General features: G+C 43.6%; 1 protein-coding gene across 5 annotated transcripts in view; it reads left to right on the top strand.

The window, feature by feature from the left end:
* The window catches only part of RYR3 (ryanodine receptor 3), a 684,284-nt gene that overhangs the window by 239,994 nt on the left and 426,444 nt on the right, over positions 1 to 17,846 (top strand). For all 5 annotated transcript variants that reach the window (XM_044272379.1, XM_044272378.1, XM_044272377.1 and 2 more), the window contains exons 8-15: positions 7,802 to 7,895; positions 9,318 to 9,392; positions 9,471 to 9,627; positions 12,291 to 12,455; positions 13,332 to 13,453; positions 13,865 to 14,054; positions 15,343 to 15,478; positions 17,308 to 17,403. In XM_044272379.1, the coding sequence (XP_044128314.1) occupies positions 7,802 to 7,895; positions 9,318 to 9,392; positions 9,471 to 9,627; positions 12,291 to 12,455; positions 13,332 to 13,453; positions 13,865 to 14,054; positions 15,343 to 15,478; positions 17,308 to 17,403 (1,035 nt within the window). The remainder of the gene's footprint in view (positions 1 to 7,801; positions 7,896 to 9,317; positions 9,393 to 9,470; positions 9,628 to 12,290; positions 12,456 to 13,331; positions 13,454 to 13,864; positions 14,055 to 15,342; positions 15,479 to 17,307; positions 17,404 to 17,846) is intronic.

The following is a 17,846-nucleotide window of genomic DNA, read 5'->3' as shown; positions in this document are numbered from 1 at the left end:
ACATGACTGTATGTGTTTTTCAGTCAGCAAAAAACTGATCCGCAAAAAATACGGGTGACACCCGTGTGCATTCGGTATTTTGCGGAATGGAACAGCCAGCCCCTAATAGAACAGTACTTATTGTCTGTAAGGCCTCATGAACACGACCGTAGTGTGTTTTGCGGTCCGCCAATTGCGGATCCGCAAAACACTGATGGCTTCCGTGCGCGTTCCGCAATTTGCGGACCGGCACGGACAGCGTTCAATATAAATGCTTATTCTTGTCCTTAAAGCGCAGACAAGAATAGAACATGTTATATTTTTTTTAGCGGGGCCACAGAACGGAGCAATGGCACGGAGTGCTGTCCGCATCTTTTGCTGCCCTATTGAAGTGAATGGGTCCGCATCCGAGCTGCCAAAACGGCGGCTCGGATGTGGACCAAAACAACGGCCGTGTGCATGAGGCCTAATGCGGACAAACATGTTCTATTTTATTTCGGAACGAACATATGGAAACAGAATGCACACTTCCTTTTTTTTGCGGACCCATTGAAATAAATGGTTCCACATACGGTCCACAAACAAAAAAACAGAACAGACATGGAAAGGATATACGCTCCTGTGCATGAGTCCTTAGGCTGCACCTCTCTGGTGCACCCTGATGGTGCCTGTCAATATAGCAATGACTAATTACACTGTACTGCATAATCAAAACGGATCTAGGCTACCACTATAGCTTTTGAATTTCTTCTGATAATTACCATAAATTTAAAAAAAGGAACATTTTGGGAGTTACTGGTGTAGCGTTTAATGGATTGGGAGTTGTAAAATTAAATAGCCTCATATTTCTGTCCATGCCAGTCATGGTTCTGGAGCCGCAAAGAGATACGGCTTGACTCTATTCTTATGAAGCACAATAGCCACAGTCTCTGTTAAATGACCTGAAACACCAGATCTGCCATTAATATTGAAATTGACCGGAGCAGCAAAATCCCTCTGTTTTTTATCCTCATCATGTTGAGCTCAATGCCCTAAGGTTCCAGTTATGACGCACAATGATAAGTGTCAAAGCTATGTAACCTTTTTCAAACTCTGCTATTCTGGTCTCATTTGATTTGTCTTCAATAAATGTCACAATGATGTTTTTAAGCAAGTGATTAACCATGATACATTGAGAAATGGAAGCATTAGTAGCCTGGAAATATATTTCAGGAACATATGCAAATGAAAGAGGAGGCATGCAATTTATTTATTTTTTGTAATGAAATTTCCATACATTTCAATTTATTTTAATTTTTTGGGATGTTGTTTGTAGTTTTAGTTTTTTACAATTTTTAGAACATTAATTCCTAAAGTTGCCCATCAGGAATATTTGACATATAGTTGCTCTTTGCTTAAATGGTTTGTATTTATACAACGCAGACATATTTAATTAGTTCCTTAGCAAATGATCATGGGGGTGATGGTAAAGGTGGTCCTGCAGCTGGGGGAAAAATCCAGCAAGCAGTCACTCCTGCTACAACATTGTTGGAAAAGAGATGAAACGTTACTTACTCTATTGAGCAGCAGTTTTTTTATTTTTAAAGTCCTAAGCAGGAGCATCTCTCTGTCACAGCCATATGTCTTAAAAAGATATATGCATTTGTAGTAACCAGTTTGATAATTCTGAATTAAACTGAAAAGCTGAACTGAGGGCAAAAACATATATGGACTTCCTAAGGTTTAAAGAGGTTTTCCAGGAATGACATATTCATGACTATAGTTGAGCGAATTACTCTAAAATTCGATTTGGCCGATTTGTTGAATTTTTTGAAAAAAAAAAATTTTTGAAAAAAAAGAATTTTTTGTGTTGACGTCACTGATTATTTTTCCCTTCCTCTGATCCGTCAGAACAATAACCCCCAAAAAAGGATCCTGTCTGTGGAGCTTCCGCCTAAACTCGGTCAGCATTTTGTCAGAAATCTATCAATATTGCTAAAGCAAAAAAAAAAAAACAGGAGTGGATCCAAAACAGAGATGACACGTGAATGGAATATTTGCATGTCTTCTGTGTTTTGTACCCACTCCTGCTTTTAGCTACCAAATCATGAGCAAATTCTGATGCAAAATAGGGACCATGTCATGCAGGCCTTACAGCTGTTACATAGACAGGATCCGTTGTCAGTCTCATTTTTCCTTCCTTCTTAAAGATCAGAAGAAGGGTCAAATAAATTATGATGTCAGCCAGGTCGAAAGGCAAAATAGTGGCCGTCATGAAGTGGGGAGGGTAGGAACAGGATGAGAAGTCCACAAAGTGGCCCTAAGACATAGTGGTGAGGTGGAAGCAGCATGAGAAGACCGCAAGTGGGCCAATGACAGTGTGGAGGTGGCAGTAGCAGCATCAGGAGGCTACAGGGTGGCACAATGACAGTGTGGAGGTGGCAGTAGCAGCATCAGGAGGCCACAGGATGGCACAATGACAGTGTGGAGGTGACAGCAGCATCAGGAGATCACAGAGTGACCTGGTGACAGAGTGGGGAGGTGGGTGGCAATACCAGTACTAGCTGAAGATGGTGGTTGAAAGAAGAAACACTTGGCATCAGATATGTGGCATCAAGCAGGTGGCAGCATCAGAATAGTAGCTGAGGCAGGTAGCCAGAAGAAACCGGTCTATTTTGTCAGTGTTGATGTGGCACCATGGATGATCTAGTCTGATGCATCAGGCATTGGTGGGTGGAAATCCTGGCTGATCCACGCCTGATTCATCTTGACAAAGGTCAGTCTCTCCACATTTTGGGTGGACACGCAAGTTCTTCTTGGGGTAACTATGGCTCCCACCGCACTAAACACCCGCTCTGATGCCACACTATTGGCCGGGCAGGACAGCTTTTCAAGGGCAAACTCTGCCAGTTGCAACCACAAATCCAGTTTGGCTGCCCAGTAGTCCAGCGGAACTTCAATGTGGGTTCGCAGGGTGCTGTCCAAGTATGCCACCACCTGCTGGTTCAGGTCCTGCTCCAGGTCTAGTTGCTGCTGCTGGTGAGTAGTTTCTTCACTCGGTGGGTGAAGAAAGTTGCTCATCAGTGACTCTAGACTCAAGTTGCTGCTAATGGAGCTGGAACCGCTCCTACCCCCCACCCTGCCACAGCAGTCATGGCAGAGGAACGTGAGCACAGGGGGCCTCCCCAGTCAGACCTGCGAGAGGATGGACTATGGCGCAGATAGGCAGCAGCCAACTGACTATTTAGGATGTCTCTATAGTAGTTCAGTTTGTCTTCCCTCTCAAGGGGTGTAAAAAAGGTCCCTATTTTAGACCGGTTGCGAGGGTCCAACAAGGTGGAGAGCCATAGGTCATCCCTCTGCCGAATGGTGACAATTCGGCTGTCACTACGCAAGCAAGTAAGCATGCATCGGACCATTTGTGCAACTGACTTGGAGGGACTCCCTGCCTCCATCTCCACTGCATATTGCCATGATGTGTCTGGGTCCTCTGCCTCGTCTTCCTCGTCACCCTGCAGTTCCTTTGGCTGCTCCTGCTCCTCCTCTCCTTTCACCTGTGTAGAAAAACCACCCATTTTGCTACACATTGCTTATGCTTAAATGTCCTCCTCCTCCTCCTCCTCTAGTTCAGTCCCCACAGACCAGACAGATTTACCAGCATCTGTTCCAGGACATGAAGCAGTGGAATGACGTTGTTCATACCATAGTCCTGGCGACTGACAAATAACATGGCCTCCTCAAAGGGCCTGAGCAAATGGCAGGTGTCCCGCATGAGTTGCCACTGGCTGACATTGAAGTTACACAGGGGAGTACTCCTGTCCGCTTGGATCATCAAGAAATCATTTCGTATAGTCGGTCCAACATATTGGTGGAATTCCAACGGGTGGAAACGTCGAATATTGGCCTATGTTGGGGGATGCCGTTCTGCCGCTGCAGCTCAAGAGGGGTGTGCTTTGCGGTGTACGAGTGGTAGAAGTGCATGCAAAGTTTCCTAGCCATTTTTAGGATATCTTGCAGATGGGTGGAAGACTTCAGGAACCGCTTGACAACCAGACTAAACACGTGTGCCATGCAGGGCGCATGGCTCAGCCCTCCTTGACGCAGCGCCAATACAGTGTTTTTCCCGTTGTCGGTCACCATGGTTCCGATTTTGAGTTGTCACAGAGAAAGCCAGGATTCGATTTCTTGATGGACAGGGAGCAGTTCCTCCCCTGTGTGACTCCGTTCGTCCAGGGTAACGAGGTGCAGAACAGCGTGACACCGCCGTGCCCTGCACATGTGGTATGCTGGAGGGGCACTGTGAATTGTCTCTGCAGTGGAGGCTGAGGCCACCGTGGAGGATGAGGAGGCAGAGGCGGACATTGTCTCAGGACCAACGGCGTGAGAACGTGGAGGCGGAAGCGTTGTCGCCTGGCCATGTTGCTGGTGTGGCTGTGCAGGAATCACGTTCACCCAGTGGGCCGTAAAGGACATGTATTGTCCCTGACCTTATTTACAGCTCTGTGCACTTTGGCAGACACAGACAGGCTCAAGGACTGGCCCTCCTTTTCTTCAACATACGTGTCCAGGGCTGGTACTGCTTTTTTGGCAAAGAAATGATGGCTTAGGACTCTCCACCTCGGCTCGGCACAAGCCATCAGTTCTCTAAAAGGTGCAGAGTTCACCACTTGGAAAGGGAGGGACTGCAACACCAGCAACTTGACCAGAAGCACATTCAGCTTCTGAGCAGTTGGATGAGTGCACGCATACTGTTGTCTCTTGGCAATCACTTCGGTGTTCGATTGCTGACGGAATGAATGACAAGGAGTAGGAGGAGGAGCAGGAGTATAAGGACCAGCAGATTATGGGAAGGACAGACAGTTCCCTTTGGCTAAAGTGGTGGAGCCTTGTCTCCCTGAAATTGGGTGTGTGCCACTGGGTGATGCAGGCTCGACCACCACATTGGAGCCACGGTTCTCCCAGGCCACTTTATGGTGACGCTGCATATCTTGATGCAGGGCCATGGTGCCAACATTGGCAACCTGGCCATGCTTCATCTTCTGCCCACAGATTCTACAAATAGCCATTTCCCTCAACACTCCGCACTATCTAACTGCTATTGCCGCTGCTTCCGTGAACCCTTGCACCACTACTTTCCAGGCAGGTAGGCTGCTACGAAGCAGGTGGTCTACCCTGGGCACATTTGGCTCCTGACCTCACACTGCTGCGACCCTGCTGACTCCCGGCCATGCTAACGACTTGCTGGCTCTGTCACTGACTTACAGGCAAGCTGCCACCTTCTTCTCCCGAGGATGATGAAGACCCTAATTCACCTGTCTTCAATCAGCTACATCATCATCATCGAGTACTGTCTGCACGTCACTGATGTCCTCCTCAACGGTCTCTGGGTCAGGAGCCTGACCGTTTGCAACACCAGCTGCCACACCACTCTCCTCATCACTACTTGCCCGCCTACCTGAGGAAGCGGTGGATGTCTCCTTGACATCTTGGCTGACCAGTAGCTGCTGACTGTCCTCTAGTAGCTCGTCCTCGCTGTATAGTGGAGCTGAGCCCATAGTATATAATACTTCTCTGGCTGAGGGAACAGAAAAGGACAGAGGCAGGTTGAGGACAGGTGAGGGCACAGGGCCTGCTCCTGGGCCATGCCAACTAAGGGTTGTATCTGACGAACCCACTGACTCTTGGCTGGGGGTGTCTGATGTCAATTGGGACAAAGTGGATGACCGAGTCAACCATTCAAAAACCGCTGGGTTGCTGGTCAAGACACGACCGCTGGATGACACCGGGAGCTCAGGCCTCTTGCTGCGACTCTTGCTGCCACGCCCCCTTACTCTGCTGCGACCTGTGCCTGCGGTAGAAACATTTAGACCTCTGCCACTCCCCTGTGCAGGGCCTGGCACTTTTCTGTCTGACATACTTTTAGATCAAATAAATAAAGAAAAAGGAAATAAAACACCCCAAAAAAGTCTGTAATTTTCTTACTTCACCACACAACAGCTAATGAGCTCTTTTTTTTTTCACTAATACACGCCCAAAAGCGCTTTAGAACATATAACTGCACCGCTGAACGGCAAATAGGCCCTTATTTTTTTTCACTTATACACGCCACAAAAGGCTTTAGAACATATAACTGTACCGCTGAACAGCATGTATATATATTTTTCACCACACAACGGCAAATACTTTTTTGTGCCACTAATACATGCCAAATAGGGCTTTAGAACATATAACTGCAACGCTGACCAAAAATAATATATATTTTTTTGCCACCAATACAAGCCAAAAAGTGCTTTAGAACATATAACTGCACTGCTGAACAGCAAATAGGCCCTTATTTTATTTTTTCACTTATACACGCCACAAAAGGCTTTAGAACATATAACTGCACCGCACAAGGGCAAATAAGACATATAAATATTTCCTTGTAATAAACCCTGTTAATGGCTGTAACACCCCAATAACAAGAATGGTTTGCAACATATAACTGCACCATTGAACGGCAAATAGGTCCTTACTTTTTTTCACTTATACACTCCACAAAAGGCTTTAGAACATATATCTGCACCGCTGAATGGCAAATAGGCCCTTATTTTTTTCCACTTATACACGCCACAAAAGGCTTTAGAACATCTAACTGCACCGCACAAGGGCAAATAAGACATAGAAATATTTCCTTGTAACAAACCATGTTAATGGCGGTAACACCCCAATAACAAGAACGGTTTGCGGGAATTGCAGAGCTGTATAATGGCAATTTGGATCCCCAGTCAGTGCAGCAAAGTGTAATAGGATTGTTCCCATTACCCAGGCTGTAAACTCCCCTACTGAACCCTGTTCTGCTTCAGTACTGTGGAATGATTCCTCTCTATCCTTTCCATGAATTTCTATACAGCAAAATAAGTTTTAAAGTCCTTTCCTAGCACTGTCCCTAGCACTTGCTGACATCTCTCCTTGCACTAAGTACATTGGAAAATGGCTGAATCCAAGATGGCTGAGGCTATTTATAGGGCTATGACATCACAGGGCTGGCTGGCTGCTGATTGGCTGCATGCACGGCATTGTGGGTGATCCCTCGTTCCCAGATTTCCTTGCTCCATGTCCTCACACGTGCAGCCGCCATTTTAGGAAAAATGTGATTCGTTACCACAAAGAGTGATGAAATTCTGATTCGGTGCAAATCGAATTTTTCCTGAAATTTGGATCGAATTCCACTTCGTCAACTTCGATTCGCTCATCTCTATTCATGACCTATCCATAAGATAAGGTTTCAATGTGAGATAGGTTGGGGTCTGACACCCAGCGCCCCACTAATCAATGATTAACATCAGCTAGAAGTTACGGAAGTAGAATTCTACAGCTCATTACACAGTGCAGTACTGCGGCTCAGCATTCCCTTTAATGGAGCTAAGCTCCAATTCTATACACAGTTCATGGACAGGTGTGGTGTTATTCCCAGATAAAAGTCGAAAATCTTGGAAAACCATTTTAAATCATGCTCTTTTAGAATCTTTGAGTTTTCTTTTGTTAGGTTGTTATCTTATCTAAATCTAATGCAAGTGTGTTTCTTCCTCCTTTAATTTACAAATGTGTTAACTGGACATAGCAGCCATGATATTTTCCTATAAGGATGGACATGTCATGTAAGCAGCACTATTGTAGATATAAATTGTTTTAGGAACAGGCAACTTGGTCTTTTTAGAGTCATGGAAGGTTCAGCCAATATTGTCAGACTTGCATATGTTTGTTAAATATAACATGAGGCATAATTAGATACATTATTTCATTTGGGCTCAATGCATATTATACAACAGCATCCTGACTTATTTTCCCATTTATATTTCAGGATATCTTCTCGGTGGACATGTGGTCCGGTTTTTCCATGGCCATGATGAATGTTTGACAATCCCATCTACTGACTCAGCAGAAGCTCAGCATAGGTTAGCCTGAGGAAAATGGGGGCTTAGGGCAGTTTCAGATGAGTATGCCAACTGCTGGAAGCAAGCTCTGTAAGGGAGCATGATTTCCTGGACTAGACACTTCTGTGGCAGGACCAAACGGCATCACAATGATTTATAATGCTGTGTGTCTCTGCCCGATCTCCATTGTAATAATTTGTACTGAAAGAATGCCATCAGTGCAAATCATAACAGGGTAGGTTGGGCAGAGACACACAGCATTATAAATCATTGTAATGCCATGCGGTCCTGTCACAGGAGCAGAGTTCACTGCAGGAAATTACGCTCTCAAATGGAGCATTTTCCATGTAGCGAACATGTTTATCTGAAATTAGCCTAAATTAGATGAAAATTGTTCGTAAAATATAACGCACAGCGTCATAATAAAGCCACGCATGTGATAACCCTCAGTAACCTGGTCCTGTCACTGCAAAGGCAATGTAGCCTCTTTGACCTGTTCTGTTGGGCGGCATGATTAGGATCAGCTGATACTTTTACATTTTCCTGTCCGTTTTACACTTAAAAGTTTTAGTTTCATCTGATATTCGTAAAGAATCTGTGGTTGGTCAATTTGTTAATTTTTTTTTTCCCCTCCATGTGTCATCCATATTCCATGGACACTGCTAGGCTGAAAATTAATTTCAAGAGCATCTATGGTCAATGAAAGATGGACCAAACACACGGACCCGTAGACTTCAATGGGCATGTTTGGTCCGCATTTCGAACCTAAATAGTGCATATCTCTAGAATTTTTCCCTGACCTACTGTCAGTAAAAGGCCTCATGCACACGACTGTTACGTTTTTTGCGATCTGCAAACCGCGGATCCGCAAAAAATAAAAGCCGCCCATGTGCCTTCCTCAATTTGAGGAACGGAACGGGCGGCCCATTGTATAAATGCCTATTCTTGTCGGCAAACCGGACAAGAATAGGACATGCTATATTTTTTTTTCGGGGCCACGGAACGCAGCAACAGATGCGGACAGCACACGGAGTGCTGTCCGCATCTTTTGCGGCCCCATTGAAATAAATGGGTCCGCATCCAAGCCGCAAAAACTGCGGCTCGGATGCGGACCATAACTACGGTCGTGTGCATGAGGCCAAACACTACTGATATGTGAACAGACACATCAAAATCAATGAGAATGAGTGAACGGAAATGTGAACAAGGCCTGAACACATATTATTCCTAATCTTACTCCATGGTTACATCCTTTTTTTTTCTGCAGGTGGATTCTGTTTTGGATTTTACGTTTTGTTATAATATGTGCAATTCATATATTTGAGATGTTACAATTCCAATACCATAATGCCTAAATACAGTATGATGAACCTTTGTGCATAAAATATGTAATGTTACAATTTCAGGTTCTCTCATAATAAATGTTTGCTTTTATCTTGCTAGGAAAGTTAATTATGAGGCAGGAGGGGCAGGTGTCCGTGCCAGGTCATTATGGAGGGTGGAACCCCTAAGAATAAGGTACCATCATATATTTTCTACATTGCTTATAGCACACCGTCTGTGGGAATCCCTTTCTGATTTTCTTGTTTTGTGTAGTTGGAGTGGAAGTCACATCAGATGGGGGCAGACATTCCGCCTACGGCATATTACAACCGGGCAATATTTGGCACTGACAGAGGACCAAGGATTAGTACTACAAGACCGAGCAAAGTCTGATACCAAGTCTTCAGCATTCTGCTTCAGAGCATCGAAGGTGAACAAATAATGATTACCTTTACAACTTACAAACTGTTATTAAAAGGGATTGTGCCAAGTTTTGAAGGTACTTGTAACGGTCACGTCCACACACACACACAGGGGGGAGGATAGTGACCACTGCGCTCCACCCTCACCCCTGGCCCTGCCTACTTGCCTCACAAGTCCTGATGACAGGGGACAACTGGACGACAGTCCCTTACTTAGGATATGTGCAGGGAAGACAGACAAGACAAAATACGGAACCGTGAACGGACCGGGTCAGAACGAAGAGAGATACGCAGTACAAAGGGTTAAGCAAAGAATGGTCAGGAGAAGCCGGGGTCAAATACCAGGAGAGTAGAGAAGTACCAGAGGAGTCCGCAAAGAGTAGTCAGGTGGGAGCCAAGGTCACAATACCAGGACGGATGCGCAGTACAGGAGGAGCAGGCAAAGGATCGTCAGGGAACAGGATCAGGTGAGTATTCAGTAGTCCAACAAATAGCCAGGAACCTAGAAATTAACAGGCAACCTGTGGCCAGCAGGCTGCCTGTATTTATAGTGGGGAGTGAGGGTCATGTGACATGGCCAGCGTCACATGACCGACAGACTGACCAGTCGAGCACCGAGTGATCAGCTCTGCGCTCAAGGCAGACCTAGGAGCAGGGAGCCTCCCAGCTAGCAAAGCCGCTCTGGGAACGAGGTCAAACACAGATCCTCGCTCCCGAAGCTAAGCAGCAGGTCTGCGGCTGATGGGAGACTGAGTGCGCCTTCGGCACCCCGTTACAGTACTAAGTCAGTGGACAGAAGGATGGCATGGGTGCCAGAGGGGGCACTCAGAGTCCTCTCTATGGGCACCTGCACCCTGGAAAAAGTCTATGGTATACCAATATATGGTATACCAAGATGGGTGGCATGGGATCCCCATTCTTGGGATCAGTGGGGGTCCCCATTGTCTGATCCCCCACCAATTAGTTATCCCCTATCCTTTGGATAAGGGATAACTTCAAAACCTGACACAACCCCTGTTGTGACCATATACTGGCCAACCATCTAATATGCTTGGGGGTGTTCTGATTCTCCCTCAAAAGCTTATGTCAGTGGACAGAAGGATTCAGGCAATTGAATTTCAATATACCCAATCCATTTTTTCTCAAGGAGATACGTCAACAGTTGTGTCTAGTAGGGGCATATTCCCCTTTCCCTATTGAGAACACATACATTTTTGGCCAGGCTGAGTGTGTATGGGGGATTGGAAGCAATAGCTGTTGGTTGAAGGAGCATTTAGCAGACACATACCTAATGTATGTGGCCGGCCTCACAGCTGCCCATCCTGATATACTGTGTAGAGCTGACCATGGAAATTAGATAAAAATCTCAAAAATGGGCAATCATTTGGATTACAAATACAGGGTTATTTTTCCAACTCCTTTAGACATCTACCAGCATTTATCAGTAATGTTGATGATGAAATTGGTCTGCAATACAGATAAATAACTAAACTTAATTGTGTCTGATATTGTAGTTACCCCATTCACTTGAATAGGAACAAGCTGCAATACAAGGCACTGCAGATAGACAAGAATGGTGCTGTTTCCGAAAAACACACACCCTTTATTAAAATCTCAGGCAAACACTGTAATAGCCACCCTGTACATTTTAGTTAGGAGGTGTGATATCTTTAATCACAGAGTATTTGCTTATTTGCTGTAGTTGTTAGCAGACTACAGTTTCGCTTTTTTCCACATGCAGGATATTACATGGGGCGCAGGCTAAATAGGTGACGTATAACACGTGAAGGAATCCAGGAGTGACCATATACTATACAAGTCTGCGTACTATAATAATGAAGCATTATTGTGGTATTTAGGCCTTTTTTAAGCCGTTTCTATGTCTTAATTTTGGTAACACACAGCTGGCTCTTGGCATTTACAAATACAACATTGTTAAGGAGGAGCTTATTGTAGTTAACTCTGCATAATTAACATGTTCCTGTAAAGGTCACAGTCATTTACTTTGCTGGCCTGCTTTAGCTGATGGCCAACTGTGAGTCACAGGCCACCAGCTTATGCCGTGTGTAATTATACAACCAGAGCCTAAGGAACAAACCCAAAATATACTTTAATATCTGCAGCCTTTTGAAGTTTTCCTGCAGGGGTTTATCAGAATACTACTAATAATCACCATGTAGCTTTACTGTCTATGTATTTTTTATCTAGTTTTTTAGTTGTCCAATATGAAATCGAAATATCCTATGATGCATATAAATACAGTCCCTCAAGTTTCAATATTATTTAGTTCCAGGATGTCTATTGTACGTTGAAACCATTGTAAGTTGAGTAATCGGTTCCAAAGCCCCAAAATGTCATCCAAGATAAGAGAAAATGAAGATTTCAGAAAAATAAGCAGATAACTAAGACAGATAAAGCAATTCCTTACATATCACAGTCAGGAATAGCCGCTCACTAGCAAATAATACCGCTATTTTACCAGAGAAGTGGCCTTGATTGGTTGGATCTGAGTCAGACATTGTATGTAGAGTCTAGTTTCTACTTACGATGGGTCAGAAAAGACCATCGTATATTGAAAATATTGTATCCTGAGGCCATTGTATCCTGAGGGATCACTATATATATATATGTCTTTGAAAAATGTTCATTGGCTTTTTTGTTCTCAATGCAGGAAAAGTTAGACGCTGGCCCAAAGCGAGACATTGATGGGATGGGAGCTGCAGAGATTAAGTATGGGGATTCCATCTGCTTTATTCAGCATGTAGACAGTGGCCTGTGGCTGACCTACAAATCTCAAGATGCCAAGACAGCACGACTGGGTCCTCTAAAAAGAAGGGTAAGTATGCATATTATATGTAGACTGTTTCACTTACAGTAATTACTTTTGGAAACAAGTTATTAAAGTGAAGAACAGTAAATAATTATATTCCATACATCCAAATAAAAGTTCAAAACTGCATGGTCCTCATATGTTGTATTTGTATCCGCTTTCCCTGTTTAGAGCTAGAAACTGAACAGGGAAGTTTTCACTTTCTGGAATAGAGGGGGGGGGGGGATTTATCTTCTCCCTTGCGCTACAAAAGTTACAAGCTGTGTGTCTGTGACTTTGTAAATGCAACTTTATTGGGGGGGAAAGTCGCAAGTGCCTATTTTTATGCCACCCTCACTACTTTTCCAAAAGTGGCGTGGCAAGGGTGAGATAGGTCAACACCAAAGATAAATGTATCTTCATTTACACCAGTTTTCTGGAGCAAATGAAGCCAGAAATCTATGGCGGCTGAGAGCTGTTGTAGAGTTCTGTTTAGGCACACAGGTGTATGGTCTAGTGTTTGCTTCCCCTCCATGCCCTTTCCATGACCAATGTCAGCCACTTTTTAATGTATTTGGGCACTTCAAGAGATTTCTGCTTTCAGGATAACATACAAACCCTGTGAATAAAAATCTTCGGCCTTCTGGTTTACAAAATTCACATTTTTTTTTTTTTAGAATGGTGCTCCATTTGGGTCCATTCACACATCTGCAAAATGGGTCCGCATCCGTTTCGCTATTTTGCGGACAGGATTAGGCATTTTCTATTATTGTGGAATGCACATTGCCGGTGTCCGTGTTTTGCGGATCCGCAATTTGCGGATTCGCAAAACACTTACGTACGTGTGAATAGACCCTATATCTGAAAAAAAGTTCTATTTTAAATCTGCTTTTATCTGAACAGGCAATCCTGCACCAAGAAGGCCATATGGATGATGGTGTCACATTACAGAAGTGTCAGCATGAAGAGTCCCAAGCTGCCAGAATCATTCGGAACACCACAGGCCTGTTCGGCCAGTTCATCAGGTACAGATTGCTCAGCAGTGTCTAATTTGTGCTGCAAATTTCACAAAGGTTTGTCTATTGATCACCCCTTAAAGGATACAAGAAAACAGTTCTCATAAAGAATTGAAGCAGATATAGGGTCTTTAAAAATCAAAATAAGTGTACCACCCCAAGCCCTATCAGTCCTGTTTTGCTCAGCGTTTACTATACTGTACTGATAACCGTCAGACTGATACACAGATAACTTTGCAAAAATGACCTGGGAATGGAGAACACGTAAAATAGTCTATAATATGATGTCATTTTGCTTATTTTTCTGTCCGATGTAAAGCAGTATTTGCAAAACACAAGAAAGGAGTCACTAAAATATTCATCTGATCTATAGGGATTTGTTGTTTGCTGATGAGGATCTTTTTCTGTTTTAATGGCTAGTGACCTGGATTCTCTGACGGGGAACAACCGGACTGTGACAGCCCCCATCGCCCTGCCTATTGAGGAGGTAGTTCAAACCCTGCAAGACTTGATCACTTATTTCCAGCCTCCCGAGGAAGAACTAGAACATGAAGACAAACAAAATAAACTCCGCTCACTCAAAAACAGGCAGAACCTATTCAAAGAGGAGGTATAAAGCCAGGGACCTGAATGATGGGAGTTGTATACTTTGTGTCTAAAATTGTTTCTGTTTTCTATTGTTTTATCTACCTGTCACACTTATGTTTAGCTGTCATCTTGTAGTTTTATATATTCCTATCCTTTTTATATAGCTAAATATTTCGGAAACCCTTTTTCAGGCTACTTACCTTGCTATTGTAATGTGTACAGGCAAGAGGTGTAACGTGAAACTTGTAGGCCGCAATGCAGAATCTGGGAAAAGGGCCCCAACCTACCTTAGTGACCGTTATTATAGTGGTGTCTTCTCATGTGGTAGCAGAGACCAGGGGCAAGTGCACCCGCATCTCAGATATTATCCAAAGGAATAGTAATCAGATTTATTGAAAGACAAGTATTGGAGGGGCCATTGAATAAAAAAAATATGTATTCTTGATGTACAATGTTATGTGCTGCATCCTCTGCTGGGAAAGATGTTAAAGCAGTTGACCAGGATATAAAACCCATGGCTGCTTTCTTCTTGTTACAGACCCACACCTGTCCATGGGTTGTGTCTGGTATTGCAGCTAGGCTTGATTGCAGTGAATAGAGCTGAGCTACAATACCACACACAGGCCAGGGCTGGATGTCTTATTGTTTCTGTAAGAAAGCAGCCATGTTGTTCAAACTATTAAGAAGCAGCCTCAGCATGTATAGGCAGGTTTACTTCAGTGTAATAGTGTCTACACTACATAGACTGTGTACAGATATCATATCACAAATTTAGAGTTCCAGCAAAGTGTGAGTTCAGTCCCCAAAGATATATTTGTAGCCGTGATTTATATGCAGCCTGGATATGTCATTGATTTTCATAAAATAACATAAAATACTAAGGAATCTAATAAATAATTGTTGGTGGTCAACGGCAGCTAAACCTATGCATGGTGTTGGGTTCACTAAAGCCTGGTGACATTTTTCTTCTTCCATTTACACTTTCATTGATTTATTTTCTGCTAAGAGATCTGCCGTAAGTGCTAAAATAGACCCTTAGAAATGCGTTAGGATTTCTTCAGTCATATGTACATGTTTGAAGTGTGTCACTGAATGTATGCTACAAATATATTGAGCTGTATACCTCTGCACCAACAACTATACTTTTCAGTACGGTTGAAAAATAGGTATGCTGGCCAAACGTACATGATATGAGACATAAGAATGGTCATGCTTTGATAGCTCTGCATTCTCCTATAAGTTTACCTGTATTGCTCATAAAATAAACCCATTTGGTTTTCCGACTTTTAACACTTCTGCCTCCTGTGCAGGGAATGCTGGCTCTGGTGCTAAACTGTATTGACCGTCTGAATGTATACAGCACTGCAGCACACTTTGCTGAATTTATGGGGGAGAAATCTGGACCAGCATGGAAGGAAATCCTGAACCTTCTCTATGAATTACTAGGTAAGTGTATATCAGACAACCTGGATTATTACATTTTATTATATTGTCAATAACAAATAAGAACAGGAAAGCAATATTAAAGGGAATCTGTCACCTATTTTGACCATATAAAACCGTTAACATAGCAATGTGCAATAAAGTACCTCCTTACTTACACGTGTCTTCTTTCTTTTATTCAACTTTTCATTCATATTAAAAAGCCATTTTTCTGATCTGCAAATGAAGTCTCAAGGTGCCCAGAGGGGCGTTATTACTCTGCTCTAGTGCCCAGTAACGCCCACCTGCAGTGCCCAGCCTGCCTTTATTCCAAGCCCAGCACGCCTCCTAAGAAATAAATGTCCTCCCAAATACTTGCCGAACGGCGCCGCCCCCTCCCCACTACGTCCTTTAATGTATTCACTGCATCGTCTGTGCTCCCTCCTCTCTTTGCCTACGGTGCCGCCCCCTCCCCACTATGTCATTTAATGTATTCACTGCATCGTCTGTGCTCCCTCCTCTCTTTGCCTACGGTGCCGCCCCCTCCCCACTATGTAATTTAATTTATTCACTGCACGCACCGGCCCTTGCTTCCTCCTCTAGAATCTCTCAGAGGCATGCCCAGTGACACTAGTGAGGCTGTTGCCCTCTGGAGCAGGAGTATCGTGCAGGCGCAGGCACTCAGCGATACTGTGCCTGCGCAGGATTTTGGAGGACAAGAGAGGAGGAAGCAAGGGCCGGTGTGTGCAGTGACTAAATTAAATGACATAGTGGGGAGGGGGCGGTGCCGTAGGCAAAGAGAGGAGGGAGCACAGACGATGCAGTGAATACATTAAATGACGTAGTGGGGAGGGGGCGGCACCGTTCGGCAAGGATGTGGGAGGACATTTATTTCTTAGGAGGAGTACTCGGCTTGGAAGAAAGGCGGGCTGGGCACTGCACTGCAGGGGGGCGTTACTGGGCACTAGAGCAGAGTAATAACGCCCCTCTGGGCACCATGAGACTTCATTTACATATCAGAAAAATCACTTTTTAATAAGAATGAAAAGTTGAATAAAAGAAAGAAGACGGTACTTTATTGCACATTGCTATGTTAACGGTTTTATATGGTCAAAATAGGTGACAGATTCCCTTTAAGGGTACTACCCCACGGTTAGGTTTGTGGATGCAATTTTTGACTACAAAATCAGAAAAGGATCAAAAAAGGAGACAAAGTTTAAATCGGTGTTCCCCAACTCCAGCCCTCAGGGCCCACCTTCTGGTCATGTTTTCAGGATTTCCTTAGTACTGAGCAGGTGATACAATTAGTGTTGATGCATCAGGACTTACCTCAGGCATTCATTCTGTGGGATATTCTCAAATCATGACCGGTAGGTGGGCCCTGAGGACTGGAGTTGGGGAACACTGGTTTAAATGACAGATAGGACTTCTCTTTTTTGAAATCGCTCCTAGTTTTGGCTTACAAAACTGCATAAGGAAACCTTTTATATAGTTGTTTCCTACATGAGAGCAGAGATTCTCAACTAGCAGCGGACAGCTGATCAGCCCCTGCCTCTCCTCTTTTACCTCTTTCTAGATATTATAGTATATTGTCTCAGAATCTAGAGTTTTATACGCCAGAAAGTAACATTTTGAATAATAACATCGCTGACTGTTCTTCTTAAGTATAATCAGCGCTATTAAAAAGATTTTCCCACTATACACATGTATGACATACAGTACTGTATCAATAGTGCACCGTTTAATCAGAGGATCAGTAAAAACAATGATTTCCTGGTTGCATGATCAGCAAGCTCAGATGTTTCCCAGAAATGATAATTTTTCTGTTTTTTGTCTTCCTTTGCTTTTTGAAGCTGCTCTAATTCGCGGAAATAGAAGCAACTGTGCACAATTTTCCAATAATTTGGATTGGCTTATTAGTAAATTGGAGCGCCTTGAATCATCTTCAGGTATGTCACCCATAGCCTGTCCTATTCATAAGAGTAAAAGTAGTTACTCATGCTATATAAACGTACATATATGTTGGGCCATTAGCTTTCTTAAGTTTATTGCAAATAAGCACTAGCAGCAGGCAGCATACTGTACAATGCACTATATATATATATATATATATATATATATATATATATATATATATTGTTATAAAAGTATAATCTAATCTATAACATTTCTATCAGATAATCAGATGTAGTCTATGGCATGGTTTGCTGCTGCATCAGACACCCAGCGTTGCCCCATATGTAACATATTGGATGCTGCTGCTCATGGTCAGCATTTTTATTAATGGTCATGTGATCTACTGAATTGCCCTACATGATTGTTTCCTTGTGTTGCTCAGAAATAATAATAAGAAGCATTCTGAAATAGCAGGTCTACTGTACCTCTGATAATT

This window comes from Bufo gargarizans, chromosome 11 (assembly GCF_014858855.1).
Source record: "Bufo gargarizans isolate SCDJY-AF-19 chromosome 11, ASM1485885v1, whole genome shotgun sequence".
In the NCBI taxonomy this organism is placed as follows: Eukaryota; Metazoa; Chordata; class Amphibia; order Anura; family Bufonidae; genus Bufo; species Bufo gargarizans.
Note: the sequence above shows the minus strand (reverse complement) of the source record. Positions and strands in the feature narration are given on the sequence as shown.